General features: G+C 45.8%; 1 protein-coding gene across 1 annotated transcript in view; it reads right to left on the reverse strand.

Annotated features, from left to right (window-relative positions):
- LOC107116752 (keratin, type II cytoskeletal cochleal-like) overlaps window positions 1-23,836 on the reverse strand; it is a 34,572-nt gene extending 10,736 nt beyond the window's left edge. The window contains exons 1-6 of the mRNA XM_015418743.1: window positions 23,280-23,836; window positions 20,945-21,153; window positions 9,295-9,355; window positions 6,263-6,358; window positions 2,155-2,319; window positions 840-965 (exon numbers count right to left, since the gene is read on the reverse strand). Coding sequence (XP_015274229.1) covers window positions 840-965; window positions 2,155-2,319; window positions 6,263-6,358; window positions 9,295-9,355; window positions 20,945-21,153; window positions 23,280-23,729 — 1,107 coding nt within the window. The 5' untranslated portion in view covers window positions 23,730-23,836. The remainder of the gene's footprint in view (window positions 1-839; window positions 966-2,154; window positions 2,320-6,262; window positions 6,359-9,294; window positions 9,356-20,944; window positions 21,154-23,279) is intronic.
- Window positions 23,837-27,478: the final 3,642 nt, after the last annotated feature.

Consider the following 27,478-nt stretch of genomic DNA (forward strand, 5'->3'; position numbering starts at 1 on the left):
AAGGAAGCTTCCTCTGGGCAGCTCTGATGGAACTCATGACTCCTTCCTTCTGTAACCAGCAATGGGATGCCTTGCAGGAAGGTGAGGTGAATCACAGGCTGTTTTGGACAGCAACAGGAGCTTCCTTTAACTGAGACTGCCAAGAGACAGAAACTCTCCTAACTAACTCACAGGGCAATGCTAAGCAGAGTCAACCCCTTCTAGACCGATTAACTCTAATGGGCTTAGATGAAAATAACTCTGCTTGGGATGGTTTTGGACAGCAACAGGAGCTTCCTTTAACTGAGACTGCCAAGAGACAGAAACTCTCCTAACTAACTCACAAGGCAATGCTAAACAGAGTCAACCCCTTCTAGACTGATTAACTATAATGGGCTATGGCCCCGGTCACACGGCAAAGTTGCCGCGGGAGAGGCATGGATGGTGGGCGGATTATCCGGGCGCGATCACACCCCAACATCTGGGAAGTGGAGTGCACCCGTGGCTTACCACCGACAATGCGCGTTAAAAAACTAGTAAACGTTTGCCACGGGCTGCCTCAAGATGCCCGTTTACCCGCTGGCGCTGAGGGAAGGACCCGTGATGTGCCACTGGCGCGTCTGATCGCGTAATCGTGGATCAAACTGTGCCGGGGCAATCAGCCACGCCTCCCCCTTGGGATGGCACTGTGAATTTGGTACTTGCTCAGAAAGTGAGGCAGTTCGCCAATCAACAGAACCGTTTGATGGGGTAGTGGGAGTGGGCAGAGTGGGCACTGTTTGGGGTGGACCCCCCCTATTTCTTTCATTCAGCATGCACCTTCCATGACAGTATCCTTCTTCAACAGTTTTTCTCCTCACCTGATTTTTCATGTTATCGATCTCAGCCTGCAGCCTCTGTATGTTGCGGTTAATTTCAGCAATCTCAGTCTTTGTGCTACGCAGGTCGTCTCCGTGCTTCCCAGCACTGGCTTGCAGGGCTTCAAACTGAGATGAACAGAACACACACAAAAAAGATAGAAATGAAGGTCAGTGTGAGAAGGGCGTGGCAAGACATCCTCTTTGGGGGCCACAGGACCCCTGTTGCTGGAGACACAGCCCACCAAGATCAGGAGGGGCATCTTGCAAGCTACTGAACTCCTTGTAACTAAGACCTCAAAGGAAGTGTTTTACTTTTTCCCTCGTAGAAGTGAATGGCAGCCATTCGGTTGCAGAAGAGATGGACTTGGGGAATAGGAGAAACCAATATCTGGTGTCCTGGCTAGTATTCAGAAGGTGTCTGATGGACAGGAGAAACTTGCAATTTATAGAACAAGGGCTCTGTCACCTGTTTTAGGATACCTGTCTACTTTTCTTTGTACCTGCTCTCCCCCTCTTCTGCCCATCAAACCTAAATCCAAAAAGCTGTCAGTGACCTTAGGCTGATGGGTCCAGCCCTCTCATTCCCTCCCTGGGAAGTTTCCCAAATGACATCTGTTTGCAGAGGAGAGGAGAAGAGATGAGTGATGTGATGAGTGGGTGACTTGTGTGTCTCAGTAAGGTAGGTAAGTGGGCTTATGGAAAGACGTAATGAATAGACAGGGTTTTTTTTGGCAGGGGTAACATAATTGGTTATCTGTTATCAATCTCTGTGCTTATTTGTGCAAAGTGTGAAGTTTCTTAAGACTGTCTGACTAGTATGCATTGACTAAGAATGCAATATGAAAGGAAGAGAAGGACAATTGGCTGGACAGTTGATGATGCCACAATGGACTTCCTTCAGGGTCAATCAAAGAGCTGTCAGTCACCCGCTTCTGATCATGGATATTCTGATGGCAATAAGGGATAATTAAAATCACCCTGTGGGACTGGCGTGCAGATAAAACAGATCCCAGGAAGTAGTAAGTATACGAAGTCTGAAGTACCGTGGGCATCTTGTTTGTGAAAACAATTACTGTATACTGAACCACTACAAAGGGATAGAATCCAAAGTGTGCACCCTGCCTTGGGTTGGAGGAAGTCACTCCATTCTGCGGTGCCTTCCTCCAGCTTAAGCAGCTCCTCTGGTGGAAGAAGAGGGTCTCCTTAGGCTGGAGGAAGCCTTCATTCAATTTTTGCTCCATGGAGTGTTAGAATCTTTGCCACAACCTCCAGCTTGTGGTTCACATACCGATCCGCCTTCGCTATTGTTGCCCACCTTAGTTTGGTACCAGGATTCTGCCTCCTGCCTGCTCTTGGTGGCGATTTCCTCATACTGTTGTTTAACCTCAGCAATGATGCTGTCCAGGTCCAAGTTTCGGTTGTTGTCCATTTGAAGGACCACGGAAGTGTCAGAGATCTGTGTCTGCATCTCATGCAGCTCCTGAAAAATGAAGCAGGTAATGTGCATTGGCTGTTTTCTAAGCACCTTCCAGCCATCATTTCCTTCAACTGGAAACTGGGTTTCTTATTCAGAGTTTACTTAATGTCATTCATCTCCATATTTCTTGCAAAGACCCAAGGCCCAAAAGCTGGAGCCAACTCAAAATTATACGGAAGAAAAGATTTAAATATTCTCATCCTCAGCATCTTTTAGGATCCTTCACTCACCAGTTTCTTTTTTTAAAAAAAACATGTGCTGTGGAGATTGAGATGGTGAAAGTTCTCCTGTTATATTACTGATCTTTTAAAAAAATATTTCAAGTGTATTTAACAGTATTTGTTGTTACAAAATATTGTTCTACCATCAATGGCTCTGTGAGAGAAGCAGGCTTCCAGTGGCGTGAGGTTTCCATGGGCCAAGAACAGGATCCTCTTCATTCTAACCATAGCTTATGCTTTGGATACACTGCAAACTTTATCATAGTAACCAACAAACTGTTCTTTTTGAATGTTTGTGTTTGACATGTTGAAAAATTTCTGTTCTGGATCATAGGCCATATATACACCCAGTTCCCTTGCCTGGAAAAAATAGCTAAAAAAAAATAGCTTCAAACATGGGACATTTCAAAATGGCCTCCAAACACTGGTAGTAATGTGTAACTCTACCAATATGGTGACCAGATGTGTTCTGTAATTTACCCAGCCCTGAGAGCAAGGGGGAAAATATGTGTCCCATGGAAACCCCTGCATTAGTGAACAACTTGGTACAGGCTCAGAAATAGACTCCAGTTCCTGCAACGTGGCCAAGAAAATCAACATGAACTCATCAAGCCAGCAGCCTTTGTAAACTCCCATCTATTGAGCCCGAGAATCACGTGAGACAGGAACCGGATTTTCTAAGCAAGGGCTTAGGGTCTTCCTGAAAAAAAATCTCACTCTGCCAAGAAGGTGCTTGGCACAGTTTAGAGTGCCAGAGCCAAAGCTGGCAAAGGCTGCGGCTATGAATCAGCGCAACAAAAAAAGTAATTATACGTGATCAGAATTCTAGCTTTTGTCATAGAGGAATAACAATCATTAATTGCATTCACTTCCTGCGCAAGCTTCTACTAAATATATAAGCAATAAAATATTAAATATGTAGAATATTGATCACATTTTTAAAAATCTACACAAACTCATTACACTGGCAGAATTGGTAAAGCTTCCTTTGACTCCCATCAGTTGAATTCAAGAACTGCACAAATCAACACTCTGGTTGTAAACCACCTTGAGTATCAAGTGAGAAAGACTTACTATAAATGAAGTAAATCGATACATACACATTCTTGGGAAAATCTAGTTTCTGTATACGGTGCCCCAAATAAATATATGTATGAATGTATTTGTGGCACCATATACAGAATATACAGAAACTAGAGTTGTCCAAGAATGTTTCCTCAATCAAAGTGCTGGTTGTTACAAAAGCTCTTTTATCATCAGCTTCAGTGTGTCTCCTCCTGTGTCCCTCACGCAAATGATACACTGGTTGACAGTGTGGAATTAACTGTTGTCCTTAAGTATTCTAGACTGAAGTCCCATCTTAACTACCCCACTCTAAACTTCAGGGTGTGTTTTTTTAATTACTTATTTACATTATTTATAGTCCACATTTCTCATTCGGAAGTGGGACTCAAAGCGTATGACACAGAGTGAGTCAATACAGCCGACATATAGCACATTAAATAAGCAATGCAATAGGATTAGGGTTGTACAACCAACCAGAAGTCTAAAAACAGAACTGAAGCAAAGCACGACACGTTAAATAGTGCAGAATTTACATTGTAGGATCCTAGTTTCAACAAGGTATACGCAGTGGTATAGGCCACAGTCCCTAATAATTTATCCAAGTTAACTGTGCTGTTTAAACCAGAAAAAAACTCTACTGACATTTTGAACAAATAAATATACATTTATAAACGTAGATAGCACCATAATATTAAGCCACCATGGTGGGAGGAAAAGGCAACATACAAATATTTTACTAAATAAATCTTGAACTATGGCATAATTCTTATAGTTTTTAATGACAAAGGCCATGCCTTTAATGGACCCATGAAGACATAACACCTAACTGTAGTTTATTTTCCTTAACCAGGACTAAATGTTATACATAAACCATTGTTAAGGACCAGCTGCAAACCAGAATCTAAAGCCATGTTTTGAATAGAGTCTGCAACTCACTGAGTAGGATTCAGTGGTGATTTTTTTTACACCAGCAGAATGATTTTCACTGATTTCCTCTGTCCCACTGTGAACCCCCAATTCACCCCTTACGCTGTTTCTGAGGGTCCCCTATCTCCCCAGCAGCCCTTAGAGGAGTTTGGTGGGCTGCAGTGGGACAGGGAAGCAGAAATCTTCTGTGCTACTGGCAGAAATATCTTCTCTTAGCAGGAAATTAGTGCACGATCCAGCCCATGAACTGTGTTGTTAACCCTGGTGAAGTTATACAACTGCAAAAAGCAAACAATGGTTACAGCAGTGTCCTAAGCAATACAGTCTCTTCATATGTCTGGTTCAAATAGGTCCCACTGGAGTCTCTCTGGAGTGCCCTCCAGAGGTAGGGCTTGCTTATCAGTATTTATTTAGGGTATTTCTATGCTGCCTCTTCAAACTTTCCACCCCTGGCACTGGGCTCCTACCAATGCTTGATGGATCACTGGGAGCAAAAATGTGGAGAAACTGGCATCACACAACACTGTGACATCACTTCAGGAATGTTGTGGTATCATGCAGCCAGCGGTCATTTCGGGGGGGAACGCGGGGGAAGCCCCGCCCCCTGCTTCCAGCTGCCCCGCTTCCATCCCTCATTCAGCCAGGAGGAGGCAGGAGAAGAGGGATGGTAAGTTGCTTCCTCACTGCCTCTCCCCACCCCTGCCTGCCTGGGGCCAAGGAGGGCCTTGGCGGGGCTTCCTTGCACTCCCGCTGGCCTTGCAGGTCCACCGCCGGGCCCCTGATGTCAAGGGGTGTGGCATATGCTAATGAGTTATGCTAATGAGTTCCCCTAGCTCTTTTTCTACAAAATGACCCCTGCATGCAGCTATTGACTTCTGCAGGCTCTGCTCCCAGAATGCTCCAGGGGGTGGCCAGACAGGGGCTGGCTACCCTAATATAGCCTGTGTTTTTTAATGGACACTTGAGCTCTTTTTTACTAGGTTTAAACCAACAACCCAGGGTTAGCACTAACCATGCTTAAGCCTTATGTTTGCTTTTGGGCAAAGGAAAAGAAGCTTTTCTATTTCCAAGTGCAAAGAGCTGTCAAATAAAAGGCAGTATGATTTTGTCAGGAAAAGCAACACCAAGCACAGAAGCCTGAATTCATTTCCCCAGAGGACAACCCTGTTCTCTGCAGAGAAGCAACAGCCACTCTCTTATCCAGTTGGTATTGCATGTCTGGGAAGCTGAGGCAAAAATATAGATTCTCAGACTTTTAAGGCGCTTATCTCTGGATGCTTATCTTCAATGTTTGTTTCCCCACATATATTTTCTTATAATGAATAGCCTTTATCGCTTTTAGCCCTTCCCAGAACCACTCCCTTGCACATTCCCACCCCACTCCACTTTGGTTCAGCTTTGACTCTCCTTCCCTCTCCCTTCGACATTTTTTGTTATTGTAGCAAGAAAGCCTCCCGCCCCCCAGCCTTCTGTAACTGCTGTATTCCACTGGGGCTCCCAAGATACCTTTGCAAGATGGATCCATGAGAGAAACAAGCTAGTATTTATGCTGTTTCACTAAATCAGTGTATCTTGACTGTCAATGGAATGATATGATCTTCGTACTCAGCCTTTATGAGGAGCCCTTAGCCCTTATGAGGAGGAGCTAAGATCTCCAATTAGTTCTTTGAAATCAGTACCTTATTTATCTCCTTACTCTAGGGAGCAGAGATAGCACAGAGATGGTGACTTACTGCTTCGTGGAGAGATCTCAGGAAGTTTATTTCATCAGTCAATCCATCCACCTTGCCTTCCAGCTCCACTCTGTTCATGTAGGAAGCATCAACATCCTAGAAACATAACGCAAGGACAGAGTGATATTTTGATGAAGCGCCGAAGAGGAGGAAGGTCACCATCCTGTGCAAATGATGGAGAATCCCATCTCCATAATCCTAAACTCCAGTGCAATCCTAAACAGCTCTGCTCAGAAGTAAGTCCCATTTTATTCAGTGGGGTTTATTCCCAGTAAAGTGTTCTTATGCTACAGTGCAATCCTAATCAAAGTCTCACCTTTCTAAACCCATTGACTTCAGTGGACTTCAGAATGTTGTAACTCCGCTTAGGACTGCAGCGTGAGTCTTTCAAAGGAGCCACTGGACTCTTGTTTTATTTCACCTTCGCAATGAAAACAAAGTTCCTACAATTCAATTGTTCTTCTCTTCCTCTCTTTATAGAAGACAAACAGGTCACTCCCTACACAAACTCCCTACACAATATTCAGAAGCCATTAGGCAACATTTCAGTTTACTAGAACACACCGTTGTACCAGGGCTGTGGTCAGACGTGCATTTAGATCCGATATAGCTGCTGATGCCTGATGGATCTAAAGTACATGTTAAGACAGCAACATCTCTGAAAGGTTCCGCAGTCATCAGCAGCCCGCTCTGCCCCGCCCCTGAAATGGAGCTAAAAGGCACCAGGGAAAATCTGATCCTAATCATTGCCGATGGGCCATCCCAAGCCATCAGGATGGTCTGTTCATTCCGTCCCAACTTGGCACCATTTTTTTTGTTTGCTTGGTGATATGCGCACAACTGCATAATCATCTCCATCTCTAGGCTAGATGTGAAAATGAGCAGGAAAGACAGTGATCTGTCAGGTGACCACAGCTCAGTGTGAACCAAAGAGATCAAAGTGCTCCACAAAAGGATCTGCGCACTGTCAAAATGGAGACTTGACCCAAGGGAGCAGAAAAGCGCATGTGCAAAAAACCTGCATGGAAACATGCAGACCACACCCAACCACGCTGTCTGATCGTTCAGTGATGGACTGAGCCCACAGCAAAATGGATTATGTTGGGATGTCTGACTGAACGTCTCCATGTCAAATAACAACAGATGAAATTAGGAGCACTTCCCGACCATGCTAAGTGGCACGTCTGACCACAGTGCAGGACACAACATTGCCATTTTCCAGGGACAGTCCTTCAAAGGAAGTTCCTCAGTATGAAACTGCTGATTTAGAATTCATCAAGAAGTTTGACACCATCATAATGAGGACTTAGGATTCTTCAGTAGTTACGGGTGTTATCTAGCTTAGCTGGTTAAAATTGCATTGCCATCAATTGCCTGCTGTTGTGAATGATCTCTGTACTTTTCTTAATTACATTTGAATTTTACATAATTGTGTCATTACTTCTACTTCTGGCATTTCCTGACCTTCTGGCCTCTATTGCTTGCAACTTTTTCTTCTTCCTAACTTTGTGAATTCATGCACGCCTAGTAAGGATCCATTACCTGCATTGGTCAAAGTAGCTGTATCCACACAAGCTTATGCTGGAATAAAATCATGTTAGTCTCTAAAATGCCACAAGACTCCAGTTTCTTTTTGCCGCAACAGTCTAACATAACTACTCCACTAGAATTGTTCCCAGCAATGTCACTGGCTACTTTGACCTTGAGCAAATGACCTCTCTTGTCTGTGTGTTTTTTGCCCTTCTTCTTTTTCTGTCCTGTCTGTTTAGTTTGTAAACAAGGAAGGATAAAAGTCCTCTCTGAATCATAGAAACACTGCTTTGGGCTCCCAACCCAATCCAAAGAATAAAGAAATATGCCGTTCCGCGTGGGTAACTGCATCTACGGATGCACGGCAATATTTTAGAAGATGCGTCTTTCTAATATGACCCATTTTCAAAAAATATTAAGCATCCTTCTTCTAGAGGATATCTTAGAAAAGCTATCTCATTTTCTCCGCTCTACCATTACAAAAAATCTTTTTTTTTCCTAGCAAGCTGTGGCCTTTTCTGAGTTCAGTCCTATCACACAAATGTAACAGATGGTGGGAGAACTTTAGACTGCATATGGATGGTCATACATCCCTATGACAAATTTCCCTGCTTGTAAGAATTCACATGAACTGCAATACCATTGGCCTATCAAGGCCAGTACTGTCTATTCTGACCAGCAGGAAACAGTCTCAGATAAAATTATTTTACATCATCTACTACTTCACCCTTCTAACTGGAAATACCAAGGGTTGAACCTGGGACCTTCTGCTTGCAAAGCAAATGTTCTACCACTGAGCTAGAGTCCCTCCCTAAGTAGGACAGCATCAAAAAGAAAGATAGGCTTGAACCCATCTCCTGGGCATCTGATTTCCTATGAACAAGAAGTTCTTTCATATGGCTGGTCATGGAATCCCACGGTCCCTGAACTGCTGTCTGAAATGGGATAGCTTCAGCATCTCATTTGCTGTTTAGGTGGATCAGACCTCATATCTCAAATGCACACCAAAGCCTACATGTGAGCTCTCAGAGTTGCAACTACTGTAGATGCTTAGTTGGTTTGGAACTAGAATCACCTCCAAAATGAATTTTAATGGCGAATTTTTACTCACGTTGGCCTTCATCCATAGAGGTGCTGCATTCATACTGTAGGAGTTCCCGCAGCACCAGAATCTTGAGTGTGGCTATTAGGGTTGCCATCCTCCAGGTGGGGCCTGGAGATCTCCTGGAATTACAACTGATCTCTAGACTGCAGAGACCAGTCCCCCTGGAGGAAATGGCAACTTTGGAGGGTGGACTCGATGGCATCATATCCCTGCTGAGCTCCCGCCCCTTCCCAAACACTGCCCTTCCCAGACTCTGTACCAAAATCTCCAGGAATTTCCCAACCTGGAGTTGGCAACCCTGGTGATAGAGGCATTCAGCTGCCTGGCCCTAAACTGGTCATCAGAACACTGTTGGTGATAGCATGTGACTAGTGCTTTAGAAAATAGTGCTTCTCACCTTCTTGAGGATCACAAATTCATTCTCTGCGGTTGTGCGCTTGTTGATTTCATCTTCGTATCTGTTGGGGGGAATAAAATGGCTGGTTTAGATTTATTCCTGGGACATTCATGAGAATCACAGCACAAAGTCTTGCTCCAAACATTCCGTTCCCAAGGAAACGGGTAGATTTAACACTGCAGTCCTATGTACACATTTGCCCAGGAGGAAGCCCTGTTGAACTTACTTCTAAATAAATGTGCATAGGATTATGCAAGGATGCTCTTTTTCCTCTTAAAACCAGCCAGTTCCCCCCATTTGTAGAAAAAATAAATGAGTCATTGGAACTTTCTATAACAGCTCTTAGCACCAGATGCTCAAGTCTTAGAAAACCATCTTAAAAACCTGAATAAAATCAATGTTTAAGCTAGCCACTTTATGGCCTGCACCATGTCTTTTGCATTATACTGTTTCCAGTTCTGATCTGGGCATGGCAGTTTGGCTGAGGTTGGGTGCCAAGTCCATTATGTATCATGGCATGGGAGGCATTTGTTTTGGTGTGTTTGTGATACATAGCATGATGAGATTGAGGAAAGCTGCAAAAGCAGGATGTTAGCAGTTCTGCCAATTGGTGCAGAACGAGGAAAGATGCAAGATGTTAGCAGTTAAATAAAAGTGTGTTCTAAGCATCCTCCAAAGGATTTCCCACTAATGATCTACATAGTCCTAAAAACAGAGCCATAAGATAATGTTAAAGATGGAGGGGGAAAGCCAGGTATGGATTAATATGGATTACATAAAGTCACAACTTCTGTTCACACTCTTGGCCCTGCACTAGATCTCCTTGAGCTGCCCAAACCAGTATGAGAGTGACAGTGCAGTCCTATGCAGAACGATTCCACTGTGAGCCCGTTGACTTCAATGGACTTTGAATGGAGTAAGTCTGCATAGGACTTCAGCACCAGTGCAGTGCAACGGTGACAACTGGCCTAGGAGTGGGAAACCCTGTGTTCCAGTTTCCTCCACAACCACATTTCATAAGGCTGTGGTGAGGATGGAAAGAGTAGCATACTGCCTTGAGCTCCTCAGAGGAAGGATGGGATCAAAATGGAAGGGAGAACACAAGCAATCATGCATTATTATTTTTTTAATGCACACAATTATCCTAGTTTTGCAAATACCAACAATCCTTTAAAAAAAAAAACTATTAGTTTTGGACCAGTTCTAGACCAAAGGTTCTCACATTTAGTGCTGAAGAATCCCCCCACATCAAGAACTACACCAGCTTCTCCAGATGTGCATGTAATTCAGCAGTGGTTCTTTCTTACAGCAAGCGGCTGTGGGTTACTCAGGAGCACCTGGGACAGCTTCCAGGTTTGTTGGCTTGGCTGTACTCATGCACAGGATCCATGCTTTTATTCTGGCAGTTTCATGTACTGCCCATGGAGGCATAGTTTTAAAAGTCAGAAAGTTCCATCTGAACGATCTGGACTCAATGGGCAGAAGTAGTTAAAATGGGTAAGTTTTGTGACCCTGAGATAAGGTTGCCATCCTCCAGGTGGAATCTGGTGGAGATCTTTCACTATTACAGTTGACCTCCAGATGACAGAGATCAGTTCACCTGGAGAAAATGGCTGCTTGGGATGATGGGCTCCCCCAAACCATGCCCTCCTTTGGCTCCACCCCCAAAATCTCCAGGTATTTCCCAGCCCGGAGCTGGCAACCCTACCCTTAGGTGCACCCTTTATGGATCACTAACCCCACTGCCTGCCAAGCTTTTCAGACCACATGTGATGATTCCACAGATGCAACCATTGTCAGAAGCAACGTTTGCCCAGTCACAGCTGTGGGGAAGCATATGGAACATGGCCACATCTCCAGACATGGAAGCTAAATGAGAAACATGAAGACCGGAGGCTAGGAGCATCAAGAATTCAAACAGATAAGCCAATTGGTGCAGAACGAGGAAAGATGCACAGTAGGTCAACACCAAGTGAAGTAGCTGACTAATCGGCTATTTGAAGTGGGAAATATTAGAAGAGCAATAGCCCAGAAATCAGGAAAAAATATATATCTGCTTTCACAGCTAAGTATCCCAAACAAGGGTTTAACTTTTCAGTGAGGCAAAAAAATACTTTCAGAAAGTACAGAATGCACATGAAGCTGCCTTATACTGAATCAGACCCTTGGTCCATCATAGTCAATATTGTCTACTCAGACTGGCTGCAGCTCCTCAGGGTCTCTGGCAGAAGTCTTTCACATCACCTACTACCTGATCCTTTTAACTGGAGATTCCAGGGTTTGAATCTGGGACCTTCCGCGTGCCAAGAGGGTGCTCTACCACTGAGCCATGGCCCCTACATCCATTGCTGCACACAGGAGCCCTAACACCACTGCTACCCCAAACCCACACTGACAAGCACACATATAATATGGATGATAACTAATTAGGGAGTCATCACAGGTAAGTTTCAGGTGGGTATCCATGCTGGAGTACAGTTGAAGAGCAAGGTTCAAGTCTAGTGGCAGTATCTGAGGAAGGGAGGTTTGACTTTCCAAAGCTTAGACCCTAGAAGTCTTGCTGGTCTTTGAGGTGCTACTGGGCTCGAATCTTGCTTGCCAGACTTAGAAGAAGAAAGAACCTAGAGTTCTCCTGAAATTACAAATGATCTCCAGCCTAAAGAGATCAGTTTCCCTTGGTGCAACCTATGAGAGGGCATCAAAACTATGGAATTATCTACCCAGGGATATTTGCCTGTCCCCTTCTGTCACTGTCTTCTGCCCGCAGGTGAAGATGCATGAACACATGAAGCTGCCTTATACTGAATCAGACCATTGGTCCATCAAGGTCCATATTGTCTACTCAGACTGGCAGCGGCTCTACAGGGTCTACAGGATCTTTCACATCACCTCCTATCTGATTCATTAAACGGAAGATGCGAAGGGATTGAACCTGGGACTTTCTGCATTCCGAGCAGATACTCTCCTATTGAGTTATGGCCCTTCCCAGGGGCTTTTTTGCTTCATCTGGCATTCTCTAAGTGATCCTTCCTTCCTGCCCTATGATATAATTACTGGTTTATGTGCTTTTAATATGTATTTTGGTTTTGGATGGAATAGTTTTTATGATATGGTTTTATAATGCTTTAACGGTTAGCTACTCTGGTGGCCCTGCTCAGGCAAAAAGGTGGCATACACATTTTTAAAATAATTTTTTTTTAAAATGGCACTTTTGGCAGGCTTCTCTCCCTCCCCAGAATCTACAGGCACTGGCATCCCCAAATTTCCAGGCATTCCCCAAGCCAGAGATGGCAACACTAATTGGAACGGATCTCAGTTTAAGTATTTTATTAAGTGTTAAGTATTTTCCAGAGTGTTGCAAGCCAAAAAGGGGGGGAGAAATACCTTTTGCTTCCAAGCTCTCTTGCTAAGCTGCACCCACTTTTGGAATTCTGACCCAGCCTGCCAGTTCCCTTTAACAAGAGTTCAAAGGGTAGGAGCCGAAGATAAGATAGCTGAGGGCGAGACCCGCTCTGCAGCATTTCCAGCTCTTGGATTTTGCCCGGAATCGCAGCCATTCTTTTATTTAAAATTATTATATTCCACCTTATCTCCTTGGGCTCAAAGCAGCTAACAAGGTTGCAAAGACATACAAACAACAAAATAGTCCACCAACAAATCACAACAACGCACAGCATTAAGAACACAGCCAAATTGCCAAAAGCATCCAACCTCCCTTGGAAATAAAACTGCTTTACATACTTCCTGAATGCAGAAATTGTCCTCCACACCCACTGTGTTAAGCCAGGCCAAAGGGCCACTTAAAAGAGTCCACAACCTGACTGTTGCTCAATGGATAGTCCAAGAAAGGCCACCACAAAGACAACAGCCGGCACATGGGGAAGGTTACCAGCCTCCAGGTGAGGCCTGGCAATCCACCAGAATTACAATTGATTTCTAGATATCAGAGACCAATTCGCCTGGAGAAAATGGCTGCTTTCAAGGGTTGGTTCTATGACACCCGGGCTTTTTTTGTAGAAAAAGCCCTGCAGGAACTCATTAGCATAATAGGCCACACCCAACAGCAGAAACTCATCAGCATATTAGGCCATATGCTGACAGCACATCTCATTAGCCTATTAGGCCACACCCCATGTTACCAGAAGTGTGGTCATCCAGCCACACCCACCTTTGGCTTCTTATTCTATTTACTTTGTTTATTGGCTTTTTTTGTAGCAGGAACTTCTTTGCATGTTAGGCCACACACCCCTAATGTAGCCAATCCTAATGAGTTTCTGCTGTTGGGTGTGGCCTATTATGCTAATGAGTTCCTGCTGGACGTGGCCAATGTGGGAGCCAGCCGGAACTCCGTTCCTGTGCGTTTCTGTCCAAAAATAGCCCTGTATGACACTATACCCTGTTGTGGTCCCTCCCCTCCCCAGACCTCTCCTCCAGGCTCCATCCCCAAATGTCCAGGGATTTTTTAACCCAGAGCCGGCAACCCTTTGTTACAAGAGGTTGATTCCGGACCGTTGAAACTGGCAACTCCAGAATGTTCCTTGATGGTAATACTTTGGCACTTGTTCATGGTAGAGCTAATGCACATTTTTTAAAATAGTCTATTGGACTCTGGAACTCTGGTAAGTCATTACGGACCTCATTTGGTTGTTTTATTGGGGTCGTATCTTGCTCTTCTGTAAAAAGGCTGAAGACAGGACATTTTAGGCTCACACTAATGCTAGGACCATGAGAGATAAAAGATTGATAAGATAAAGAAATAGCCCAAAGCTGTCATATTGATTTCCTGCACATTGGAACACAGTGCATGATCTTTTAAAAATGTGATAGAACCTTCCACAGTTAAGTAATAATATTTTTGTATTTTTCTCACCACTAGCTAGCCTGATCTCATTAGATCTCAGAAGCTAAGCAGGGTTGGCCTTTGCTAGTATTTGGATGGGATACCTCCAAGGAATACCAGGGTCACTACACAGAGGCAAGCAACAGCAAATCACCTCTAAATGTATCTTGCCTTGAAAACCCTATGAGGTCACCCTAAGTTGGCTGTGACTTGAGAGCCTCCCCCCCCAAAAAAAAAAATTAAATAGGTCCTCAGACCCAGCTATACAATTGGGTTCAAATTTGTTGCACAGTCTACTTGTCTGGGTTGCGTACAATACAGCCACATGGAGGATGAGTTTCAAGTAGCTAACTTTGGTGCAAAACATGGATTTGTGTGAAAAATGGATTTGTGCAAAATGGATGACTTTCAGTATGCCACTGCAAATCACAGGAAACCAGTTGCAGAACTGCAGACATCTGTATGGCAGGCTGCTCCAGATACAGACAGCTTGCCATCCAGAGAAACTGCATGCTGTTGGTGCAAACGTGACCCTCCAAGTGTATTTACACATACATGTCAAGCGGTTGATTATTTCAGCATGAAACAGTGACTTTAGGGTTGCTATTCCCCACCACCAGCAGTGGGACAACCCCCTCTGGCATTCCGCCATCCCCCACCAGCACTCAATAGAATAGCAAAAGGGGAAACAACATCCCATGATGCTGCAACATCACTTCCAGCTGCATTACAAGAAATTATGTCAATGTGTCACAGGATGTTGTAGGATTCACCCCAAGCTTGATGGTTTTTACCAAAGAGTTTAGGTTGAATGTTAGAATGTACTGCAACACAGTGACCTGCAGTGATGTGGGGGGGGGCATTGCGAGACACCATTAGGGTCAGTCCCTTCCTCATCAGTCTCCTGGGGGTTGACAGCCAGTGCTAAACTTTGATGACTTGCATGCGTAAATGGGCTCTTACAACAGCTTGTAAGTGACTAATAAGAGAAGTGTCTTAACTAATCTCCTTCCTTACACATAGTCCTCTTTGGGTCAGAATCTTTATTCCTGGGAAGCGGGCGAGAGGGATTCCATCACATGAGCCCAAACCTGTAGCGCAGGTAAGATACAGGCTTCCTTCTCCATTTACGGTCTGTGGAAACTAGGCCTCATTTCCCCAACTGTAAAACAAGGTGTTATACAGAGAACCCCCTTGCATGCTGAATACAAAGATGATCATCATACAGACTGAATTTGTAAGCCGCTTTGCAAAATTAAAATGATCAAATATGTTGATGGAGAATCGAGGCCGAGAAACATTGATGTTACCAGTGTCGCAAAAAGACCTTGCGCAAATGCCTACAAATTGCGCAAATGCCTACAAATACCTACAACAAGGAAGAAGAGTGACAATAAGGAACACATTATTGTTGAGCAGATGGACAAGGATGTTCTTGTTTCCATAGTTAATCTTCAACTGTTCTTGTTTTTAAAGGGAAGCATAAATACCTGCATTTCCCCCCCTCTTCTGAATTCTCTCCATTAACGTCTTTTATGTGGGATGACATGAGAAACCTGAGAGAGGCTCAAATTTGTTTCTCCGGGGCAACCTATACTGCAGAACTGTGTCAGTTCTCTACAGTTAGGGTTGTCAGCCCCCCCCCCCCAGCCATCTAAGGGAGATGATACATCATTAACTCTTATAGCTGCCCCCCTCAAACCAATCCTTGGAACCGTAGCTCATTCAAAGTGCTAAGAATCTTCTCAACTAGAGATTCATAACCTCCCCCTGAACTACAGTTCCCTCAGTTCTCCAAGGCAAGGTCGTTTGGGCACCTTGGGTGTGATGGTTAAAGAGCTGGACTAGGCTCTGGAAGAGCCAGATTCAAATCCCTACTCTGCCACAAAGCTGGATGAGCCAATTACACTCTCTCAGCCTAACCTACCCCACAGGATTGATGTGAGGGTGAAGTGCACAAGGGGAGACCAATGTATATTGCCTTGAGTTGTGAGAGAACTGGAAGAATAAAACTAGGCTTGCCAAGTCCTATCTTCACCCCCAGCGGGGGACTTTGAGGGGCATTCTTGGAGGGGGCGGAGTGTCCCCAACATGATGACTGTGGGGATGGTGCTGCTGGCTGCGCGCCGCAGCAGGGACCTCAAGTAGCGTGTATTTCTTCTTTGTCTGATAAGCTTAAACTGTTCACCCTGTCACAGATATTTCTTTAGGCTTTAATATAGGAACTTGCGGGAAATATAGGAGCTGCTCTATTTTATAAGCCCTTATGAAATGGCACTTGAGGCATGTTCCGTCTGACGCTAAGTCAAGAGTCAACAGCGCCTTCTGGATGTGATTCAACGCACGACCAGAGTGAATTAAATCATTTTTATTAAGCTCCTCCACATGCATTCAGAAGATTTCTTTACTTACAATCAAGGCTGAAGACAGGGCAGATTAACTTTCAAGAACAGAATAAAGATTTTATTAAACAGGCAGGGAATATATATATATACACATACACATACACATACACACACACACTAGTTTAAATCTGCAGGAGAGATTTGTCCCTGATGTCAAACAGGAATATGCCCTTTGATTGTGAAGTATGGGAGACTTTTAAAAGGGCAATTAAAATTATTAATGTGGCAGCCAGGCCCACGGCCTCTCCCCTCTTCCTCCTCCCCCACCCCAGCTAGATACCCTTGGCTACAGTTGCAGAAACATTACAGGCAATTGACTTTTCTCCTCTCAGGGGACACGCCCCGGGGGCTTATCAGCTTTGTTTGCTTTTGGTTCCTGTCTGTGCTGGCTTGCCAACTCATATATTTTTTCAACACTGAGGGTGTGGCAGAGTGAGGGGAACAGGTGAAGAGCTGATCCCCCATTGGAGTTTCTGAAAGAAAACAGAGGGGCCTTTTGTACAGGATCAACTGCCGACCTTTGCTCCCCTGGTTTCCATGGAGCCCTTTTTAATAGGAGAAGGTGTGCTCTTTCGTGACTATGGATAGATACGTTGCTTTACCTCTCTCTCCCTGGCCCCTGCAATCCTTTGCCAAGAAATGAGGGAAAAGAGTAACCTTTTACATATTAACACTTTGTTCTTTGACTTGATTGCACAATGAGTGCTTCTCAATGGCAGGGAAATGTGTGCACATCGTTTCTTAAAGCCTCCAGGTGGGGCCTGCAGGTCTCCCAGAATTGCAGCTGAGCTCCAGACTGCAGAGATCAGTTCCCCGGGAGAAAATCGCAGCATCATTGGGTGGACTGTATAGTATTATACCCCACTGAGTTCCCTTCCCAGGTTCCATCCACAGATCTCCAGGAATTTCCCGACCCAGAGCTGGCAACCCTGTCTTAAAGGTTTGCAGAACATTGTGGAAGGTGTACAGGAAAAAAATGCATAACAGCAGGAAACTGTAAGTTGTTGCTGGTGGTGCATAGTCAATGTGAATTAGCAAGATCTCCGCACCAGGGCTGTAGCACCAGTGGAGTGTACTAGACTAAGTTCCAGACTTGCCCTGGGGCGGTGAGTCCCAGGCTGGTGCCCGGGGGGGCACGGTGCCCACTGAGATGCCCAAAGCTCTCCCAACCAAAGCACAAGTCATGGCTTTCTTCCAGTTCATTGAAGCAGGAGATGTTTCAGAACAATGCTAGAGACCTTTCAGTCTTCAGGGAGCACCCACTTGGGAACAGCTGCCTCTATTACAGGAGGGAGTTTGGCTTAGAACCTACCAGTATTTTGTGACAGGCCAAGCCCCTGCGGCAGCCATTGTGTGGTGGCACTCACTCAGTTACCTCAGTTTTCTGGAAGCCTCCCCAGGATAAACAAGATTGGGGGCTCCTGTCCGAAGGACACCTGAATTCACATGCCCGCGAAGCTTACTGAGTAACTTTAGGCCAGTGACCGCCTCACAGTATAACGCACGTCACCAGGTTATAGCGAGGGTTAAGGGAAGAGAAGGACTGTGCATGCTGCCCTACAGGAAGGGTGGTATACAACTGTAATCAATAATTTGGTCTCGAAGGGAACCAAACATCCATTTACTGGACCTGTATCTAATGGCGAGGCCCATCGGTCCACTACACACATCGGATGGATCTAGGGTTGCCAGCTCATGACCAATGTTCCCTCTAATTCCCCCCCACACTGAGTGGAGCAGTTTACATCCTGAGCAGAATATAACTGCTGTAATTTTAATATGGGCAATGGGCAGTGTGAAACCCTGTGTGGCTCCAGATTGCTGCTGAGCAGGGCCTCCTGTGTTAATGAGCGGCTGCTCACACACACAGCTTAGAAGCAACACTGTTCCTGGAGATTTGAGGGAGGTGCCTGGAGAGGGACTTCCATTTCTCAAAGCCTAGGGATGCCAGCATCCAGGTGGGAGCTGGGGATTCCCTGGAATTCTCCAGACCTCAGAGATGAGTTTCCCTGAAGAAAATGGACAGTTTGGAGGGTGGACTCTATGGTATTGTGCCCCACCAAGTTCCCTGTCCTCCCCAGGCTCCATCCCCAAATCTCCAGGAGTTTCTTAACCTGGATCTGGCAACCCTACCCCCCTGCTGGTGGCCGGGGGGGGGGGGACTGGCTACCCTGTTTACCCCATAGGATGTCCACTGAAGTTGCCATTTTCTCCAGGGAAGCTGATCCCTGTTAAGTTTGGAAGTCCTCCAGTACCCATCTAGAGACTGGCAACCCAGATGTATCTGGGTCACAACATCACAAATGGATGGCATCTACACAGCTGACAGGTGCTTGCAATGATCACAGTTCTGGAAGGCTCATGCAACTGAATCAACAGCTTTTGCAAGGAAGCGTAACACAAACAATATCTTCTCCCTCCCACTCCATTGACTGCAACTGAGTCGTCAGAAATCACTCAATAGTCTTCTAAGTATTTATAGAAGTGTGCTAGAGCAGAGATGATCAGCTTTCCAGCCTTAAAACTGTTACACCTCTACTTGTCATATATTTTAGGGAATACTTGGCAGGTAAGGCTGTTTTTAAAACCCTGTCTGCAGCCTGCTGAAACTCTCTCTTCTCCGGTCACAGGCTAGCAAGAAGGGGTTTATCTAAGCTCCTCGGCAATACCATTCTACATGTACAGAAACAGAATAATATGCCATCCCTCCAATGCCACTAGCAATCTGAAGTCACATTGTGCAGAAAGGACTATGCCGTGCACCTGTTCAGCATGTCTGAATCAGATAAAGTCTAGACTGGAGGACTTCAGCTCTCAGAACGTATACAGCCAAAAATTATGCACAGTTGCTGCACGGCCATCAAATTGCTATTTCTAAATGTTTTGAACCCTCTTTCTACTTCTAACCCAAATTTGACACTATATAATGTTTTGCTCTTTGCAGTTGCACTTTCTTGAGCCAAAATAAAACCCTTTTCTCTGTTATGCTTCACCCCCCTCGCTACAGTTCTAGAGTGTAATCACATCCACTCATATTTATGAACAGACCACAATCAGTGTTTTCTTTGCACCTTCTGATGACCACCCCTGAGATCAGCTGCAAAAATACAGAACAAAAGAGTTCTCTCTCTCTCTCCCACCAAGCCTCACCCCACTCTGACCAATCCCGGAAGATCTCTAGTGCTTATTCCTTGCATCAAAAATCTTTAACAACCCCCCACCCCTGTATTCTTTCCTTTGAGCAAATCATTACTCATTGGTCAATTCATGAACTTAACAGCCCCCCACCTCACCCCACTCTGACCAATCCCGGAAGATCTCTAGTGCTTATTCCTTGCATCAAAAATCTTTAACAACCCCCCTACCCCTGTATTCTTTCCTTTGAGCAAATCATTACTCATTGGTCAATTCATGAACTTAACACACACCCCTTTCCCTGTTCATACAACAATTCCCCACGCGTAGCAAATGCCTTGCTAAAATTCAGCTAGACCTGGAGCTAGTTTTCAAAAAGCTTTTTCACAGTCCTTGCCCAGCCTTCCTTGTAGACCGAAAGTAAAGTGCAAAGCAGACAATCATGGGATACGGCTGTCAGCAACTCCTGCCAGTTCACACTTTTTCAGTTGCCTTCATTACAAGACTTGCTGCTGGCCTGTCTCTGTAAACATTGTGTGTGTGTGTGTAGAGTGCTGTCAAGTTGTACCCAGTTTATGGCAAGCCCATAGGGTTTTCAAAGCGAGAGATGTTCAGAGGCAGTTTGCACCTGCCTGCCTCTGCATAGCGACCCTGAGGGTTTTTGGGTGGTCTCCCATCCGAGTACCAACCAGGGCCGACCCTGCTCAGCTGTTGAGGTCTGATGAGATCGGGCCAGCCTGGGCCATCCAGGTCAGGGCACTACTGAATTCAGTCATTTGGACACTGGAAGTGCTCTACAAATGCTAATTATTACTGGCTGTGGGACGTCTCCCCAGTAAGCATCAGGCTGGGAAGGAAGGAGGGAAAGCAGCATGGGCGTAGCCCAATAACCAGCTTGATTAGAGCAGGGGGCAGAAAATTAGGGGCAGAAATTTAAGGTCTGAAGTGAGATGCTGTGGGGAGGGAAGGCAGCAGGGTACAGCCTGTTCTCGTCAGATCCTGGAAGATAAGTAGGGTCAGTACTTGGATGGGAGCCCACCAAGGAAGGCTCTGCAGAGGAAGGCGATGGCCAACCATCTCTGCTTCTCACTTGCCTTGAAAGCCCTTTTCTGGAGTCACCTTAAGTCGGTTGTGATCCTCCAGCGCTTTACTCACACACACGACGAGCATCAGGCTGAAGTTCTCCCAGAGCAGGAATCCACCCTATACATTGTGCAAAGATGCCCTGCCAGCCTCCCGAGCTTTGCGAAAACCGTTAGAAGCACATTACTTGTTCTTGAAATCCTCCACGAGATCCTGCATGTTCTTCAGCTCTCCCTCCAGGCGTCCCTTGTCATTCACCAGGCCGTCAAGCTGCCGCCGCAGGTTACCGATATAGGATTCGAAAATGGGAGCCATGTTGCTTCGGGTGGTCTTCTGATCCTGCAGGAGGCTCCATTTGGTCTCCAGCATTTTGTTTTGCTGCTCCAGGAATCGGACCTGGGGGGGGTGGGGGAGAAAGCCCGCAGGCAAATGTTCAAGTGCCTGTCATTCTTCCAACGCAACCTTAAATGCCACGGACAAAGGAGAAAATTGAGAGCCCGCATGACTGGCCACTTTCAGAACTTGATCCGGTGGAAAATGTAAGCCCATGAAGCATCTGAGGAATTATACCTGGGGGGGGGGGCGTTGCTGGAGGGAGAGGAGGCAGATTCACTCCAGGCTTGCAGTGTTTCAGGGGAAGGGAGCTCAAGAGACAGAGCTCCCTGGATAGAACTAGGTTCAAACTCAGCATTTTATATCACACAGACAAGCTTCCATTGACTTTATTGCCAGGAGAGTCAGATGCAAACACAGATCAGGGAGTGAACAACTGAAGTCTGGATGCAGAGACCTATTTTGCAAACAGACAAAACTCCTTTTGACTGCAGATCATTTGGGCCCTACCCTAACAGCTCAGGTTCACTGCAAAGTGTTTACTGCAAAGTGTTTTCTGCAACAACCCAAGGCAGGAGAGGACAGGGAGCCAGCCTAGGTGGCCCATTTAATTTCATGGCTGGTCAGGGGCTTTATCCTGTCTAAACGGACACTAAATGAGATGAAGTCAACAATCTGGGTGTGTGGGGGAATGTGAATATCAAGAATTATCAATCTTTTTTTTTACACATGTGCGATTTCACAGGTTGCACGTTGAACCAACTTTTGCACACAGGTCAGTTTGTGAAGGAAAAAAAACCCCTTCAGCTCCTCCTGTGTAATTAATAGCAAATTGTACTGTAAAAGAGGAAGTCTTGATTGTGAGATGCAGCAGGTTAAGACCTGAATCAGAGGCAGCAGGCTGTAGCATCTCACTGTGTGTGTCAAGTGCCATCAAGTTGCAGCTGACTAATGGCGACCCCAGCAAGGGGCTTTCAAGGAAAGTGGCTAAGCAGAGGTGGTTTGTCATCGCCTTCCTCTGCAGAGCCTTCCTTGGAGGTCTCCCTTCCAAGTACTGACCCTACTTAGCTTCCAAGGTCTGCCAAGAACAGGCTATACCCTGCTGCCTTCCCTCCCCACAGCATCTCGCTACGGATGCTAAATGTCTGCCCCTAATTTTCTGCCCCCTGCTCTAATCAAGCTGGTTACATTTTGCATTGCACCTCTCCATCCCAACTCCTTTCTTTGCCACACCCCTCCTGCCTTCAGCCTGGCATAGAAGGACTTGGGGATCTCATACCCTGAAAAAGTATACCTCTATAAAGCTCCTACCCCCCCCCCCATTTTGTTGGTCTCTAAGGTGTTACTGGACTCTAATCTAGCTCTTCTACGGCAGACCAATCTGGCTCCCTTCTGAAACTATCTTCATAGAATCCTCCATTAGCCATCCAGCTCACTAAGGGATCTTGGGACAGTCACGCTCTCTGAGTCTAACCTCACAGGCTTGTTTGGAGGATAAAATGAAGGAAGGGCAGGATAAAAAAAAAAAGATACTTGAAAGCATATGAGAAACCCAAGGAGCCTGTTCAAGAGATAGAAGCAGGTGGAATGGGCTACAGGTAAACAGCTGCAATTGCAGGTACAGTTATTTAAAAGCAGGCCAGTTTCAACTTATAACATGCCTAGGAATCAGGAATGATTATAGAAACCACAGCGACTGTCTTAGCTCCCGAAGTGGGTTCAGAAGCTTAAGAAAGGATGAAGATACTGAAAAGTGGATTCCTCTCCTTTCAGTATGTGGTACAGTGGCCACCTTCTTGACACCATGAGGGAATAAACTGAGGTGTTAACATATCTGGAAGATGCTACCTCTTTATAAGTTGAGTTCAGGAGCTGGCATATTGGACTAGACGTTCTGATGCTGACAAGGCCTCAGTTAATCAGGCAATGAATAGGGAAGATCCCTCAGCCAGTAATGACTAGATTGCATTGGCCAATACATTCTGAGCCTACGGAGGGGTTTGTGAGAATGAAGGCCCAGATGCCATCCTGAAACATATGCAAAGCCTTGAGTGACTGGCTGTTTCCAGCAGAGAAATATCAAGCCTCTCGCCGTGTCACTGCAACTGGCTGAGGGCCCAAGGAGAGACTCCTATGGACTATTTTGATGATGTTAGACAAGTATCGGATAAGTTGATCGTGCCTCTTACCTTGTCAATGAAGGAAGCAAATTTATTGTTGAGGGTCTTAATCTGCTCCTTCTCCTCCTTGCGTACCTTCTGGATGGTTGGGTCTATCTCCAAGTTAAGAGGGGCCAGGAGGCTCTGGTTGATGGTGACCTCTTGAATCCCTGGAGACTGAAGCCCACCGCCATAGCCTCCTCCATAGCCTCCTCCAAAACCACCTCCATAACCACCTCCATAACCACCGCCCAAGCGAGCACTCGAGGACAGGCCACCGTAGAAGCTTCCTCCACCACCGGTGGAGATCTTCTTGCCCCCAGAGCCAAAGCTGTAGAGGCTGGAGCTGCCAAAGCCACCAGGTTTCCTAAAGCTGGAGCCCCCTCCGACGCCGCGAGATGAAGAGACAGTGCTGACTCGGACCTGGCTATACCCCCCGGGGCCAGCTGCTGAGCGGGAGCTGTAACTGACTTGCGCCATGGCTATCCAAGCAGGGTTATTTTTTGAAGATGTAGAAGGGAGGGAGGGAGGGAAGGTATGGAACGCAGCTTGGTGGTGTTAAAGAGAGAGAGTCCCTCTAAACCTGCAAACCAGCACTTCCTCTCCTTTTATCCGTTAGAAAGAGCTGGGCTTGGCTTGGGGGCAGAGGGATCATTTTACTGCCTGCAAGGACTGGGTGTGTCTGGCAGCCGTCCCACCGCATTCAACCTGCTGAGCGCAGAGCATAGAAGAAGGGGGGGGAACACACACACACACACAGCCACGGTAACACTATCGCTCCACTCCCTGCACCTTGCGCTTTCCCTGGCAGCCTTTCACCTCCCTTTTGTAGGTGTGCAGTGAGTATATTTTTTATAGCCTTAAGATATCTCCCCTCCTTTTAAAATTTCTTCTTGCTTATATATGAATCAAGAAAAGGTGCTGGTCACCTCCCATGGCAAGCAACAGCAACAAAAAAGAAAGGAGGCACAGTTCAGTTAATGAAACTGAAGGAACTCTGTTGAAGGGAGTGGAAAGGCATGCTGAAATGTGTTATGCACTCCCCACAGTTGACTTTTGCCATGGTATGCACTGCTGATAGTGTGCTGCTTTAAAGGCTCTGGGAAGGATTCATCTCACTTACAAGAATCACACTAAGGCTATCATCCTATGCATAATTGTTAGGGAATAAGCAGAAGATGGCCCAACCCAGCTCAATCCGGTCAGATCTTGGAAGCTAAGCAGGGTCAGCCCTGGTTAGTATTTGGATGGGAGACCACCAAGGAAGTCCAGGGCTACTATGTAGAAGCAGGCAATGGCAAACCGCTTCTGAACATCTCTTGCCATGAAAACTCTATGGGGTCACCATGAGGAGACTGCGACTTGACAGCAGTTTTACATACACAAGCAGAAGAGCAAGATTCAAGTCTGCTAGCACCTTAAAGACCAACAAGATTTCCAGGGTATTAGCTTCTGTGAGTCAAAGCTCCCTTCTCCAGCTACCAGTGCAGCCTAGGGTGAGCAGAACAACCAGGTAACAAGGTTGTATATCAGTGGCCCCTGTCACACGAGCGGGAAAATCTGTCGGGGAAGGGAGGCATATTAGATGCGGAGCTAAAAGAAGCACGGGAGCGCAATCTTACGCTCCCCCGCAGCTCTGTTCTCCCTCGGTCGGCACCCAATTACACTGGGGAGGCAATGGCGTAGTCCCAGCGAGGCAACACGGCGGTCCCGCGTTAGTGCACGTGCATGGGTCACAGACGGCTGCAGGATGCTATGGTCTGCAATCCCATGGCCGTCGTTGCTGCGGATCTTCCGGTAGGTACTCCATTTTCCATACCACCTTTTCGATCTGCATTTTCGGCTGGATGCAACGGGTTAGGAGCGGTGCGCAACGCTTGCCAGATGTTGGTGTCTGATCATGCCGGTTTGATCCGCCCTTAATCTGTCCACTCCGCGTACCTAATTCTCTGTGTGACCGGGGCCCTAGTATATCAAACTGGGATCTGAAACCATGGTTTTAAGTTGGTTTATCAGTTAGCCATAGCTGTGGTCTGGAATAACATATACATTTAGAGATCCTGGCTGAATCCTCCTGGCTTGTTCCCTGGTGCTACACTTGCTGCATTCAAAACTAAGATACCAGACAGGTTGCTACAGGGGGAAGCAGAGGAAGGAACAATGGGGATCCAATGGGCATTCGTTGAGGCAAAGCAGGATTCGACTGATCACCTACGAACTGAATCCTGGTTTCACAACTAACCATGGTTTTGTGTTGTGTCTGAAAGCCAGTTTCTCCAGCCAATGTGTGGTTTTGACTTGCCCATATCCACCTAGTCACATTTGAACTGAGCCTCCAATGTCTGTCTGTCTGTCTGTCTGTCTGTCTGTCTGTCTGTCTGTCTATCATCTATCTATCCATCAAGTCAGAGCTGACCTATGGAATACCCAGGGGGGTTTCAAGGCAGGAGACATTAAGAGGTGGTTTGCCATTGTCTGCCTTTGTATAGTGACCCTGGACTTCCCTGGAGGTCTCCCATCCAACTATTAACTGGGGCAGAACCTGCTTAGCTTCTGAGCACTGATGAGATCAGGTTAGCCTGGGCTATCCAGGTCAGGGTGTATTGATAACACACTGCAAAACAAAACACCATCATTGATGTGATTGTATGTTTGATCACATCAACATTATTTTTGCACTATATGCCAAATATTGGAAAATAATGGAAATACCAACAAAACAAGAGTACGTAAACAAACTATTCGAAACGGCAGAAAATGACAAACTGACACTTGAGATGGGAGCCGGCACAGAATGGACTTTTAAAAAAACTTGGAAGAGATTCTATGATTGGTATAATGTAAACGCAACTGATAGATAAATGTAGTAATTTGAGAACGCAGAAGAGATAAGCTTAGTAAAATAGATAATGAATTTAGAAATTTAATAAGCAGAAGAAGGGATAAAAGTCTCTTGTTATATGTTATATGTTGTTGGGGGTAGTTGGGTGTTGTTTGTATGTATGTTTGTAGTATATAATGTAAAAAAACAATAAAAGTGTACCCTCGGGTACTTTAAAAAAACATTATTTTTGCACAAAGATTTATTAATGCACAAGAGCACATGTGCATCTGCAAAACACCACATGGTTTTTATCAATGCAATTATGTGAAGCACAGGAAAGCAAAATACCAGTGTGGTGTAGGGGTGCCACATCCCCCCTGGCATAAGCAGGCGATGGGGGGTAGGGTTGCCAGCTCCAGGTTGGGAAATTCCTGGAGAATTGGGAATGGAACCTGGATCTCAGTGGGGTACAATGCCACAGAGTCCACCCTCCAGAACATCAATTTTCTCCAGGAGAACTGATCTCTGTATTCTGGAGATGAATTGTAATTCCAGGGGATCCCCAGGGGGCTGGCATCCCTACATAGTGGTTAGCATGTCACACTAGGATTTGGGAAGCCCAGGCTGGAATCCCCACTCTTCTCTGGAAGCCTGCTGGGTGACCCTGGACCAGTCACCCACTCTCAGCCTGACCTACCTCTCAGGGTTGTCGAGAGGATACAATGGGGGAGAGGAGAATGGCATACGCTGCTTCCGGCCCTTACTGGGAAGAAAGGGGGGAAAGTAAATAAATAAACAGTGCATGGAACAAACTGATACCTGCAGCTCACTGTGCATGATTCAATCCTAAAATTAATTTTAGAATTTTTTTCCGGGTTAAACTGGAACTAAGGAGGAGTGGAATGCAGCTCAGAGTGACATTTCGGGGAAATTAAGGTATGCAGCCCAGGAGATCTGTTCATCCGTATTCCAGACACTGTCAATTGCCTTGTACCAACTATCAGGTAGCCAAGCTGAACAATGGAACGCTTTGTACCCAACAAAAGCAGCAGTCGGGGCAGCTAGTCAAGGTTATTTCCATGTCTGCTGTTCCGCCTTGCAGGACAGAGCCTTTCTGGGACTAATGTCCCAGCGGTGCATTCCAGATTTCCCATTTGCAAAATAAAAACCACAATATCTATGAACTGTATTTAGTAAATTACATTTGGAGCACAGCATCAAGTAAAAACTTAGGGATTATAGCCTACATTCTGCTCTCAGGATGCAAATGAGTGTCCTCAGCACTGGTATGTGCTCAAATGGCTTCCTTTGTTTTAGGCAAGTCATGGGCAAATGAGACGGCCTGAGAGGGACGAGGTTTCCTCTTGTGGCATTAATGGGAATGGATGGAAACCTTGCAGAGGGG

The sequence above is a fragment of the Gekko japonicus genome, unplaced genomic scaffold (assembly GCF_001447785.1).
Source record: "Gekko japonicus isolate JY-2015 unplaced genomic scaffold, Gekko_japonicus_V1.1 scaffold823, whole genome shotgun sequence".
Classification (NCBI taxonomy): domain Eukaryota; kingdom Metazoa; phylum Chordata; class Lepidosauria; order Squamata; family Gekkonidae; genus Gekko; species Gekko japonicus.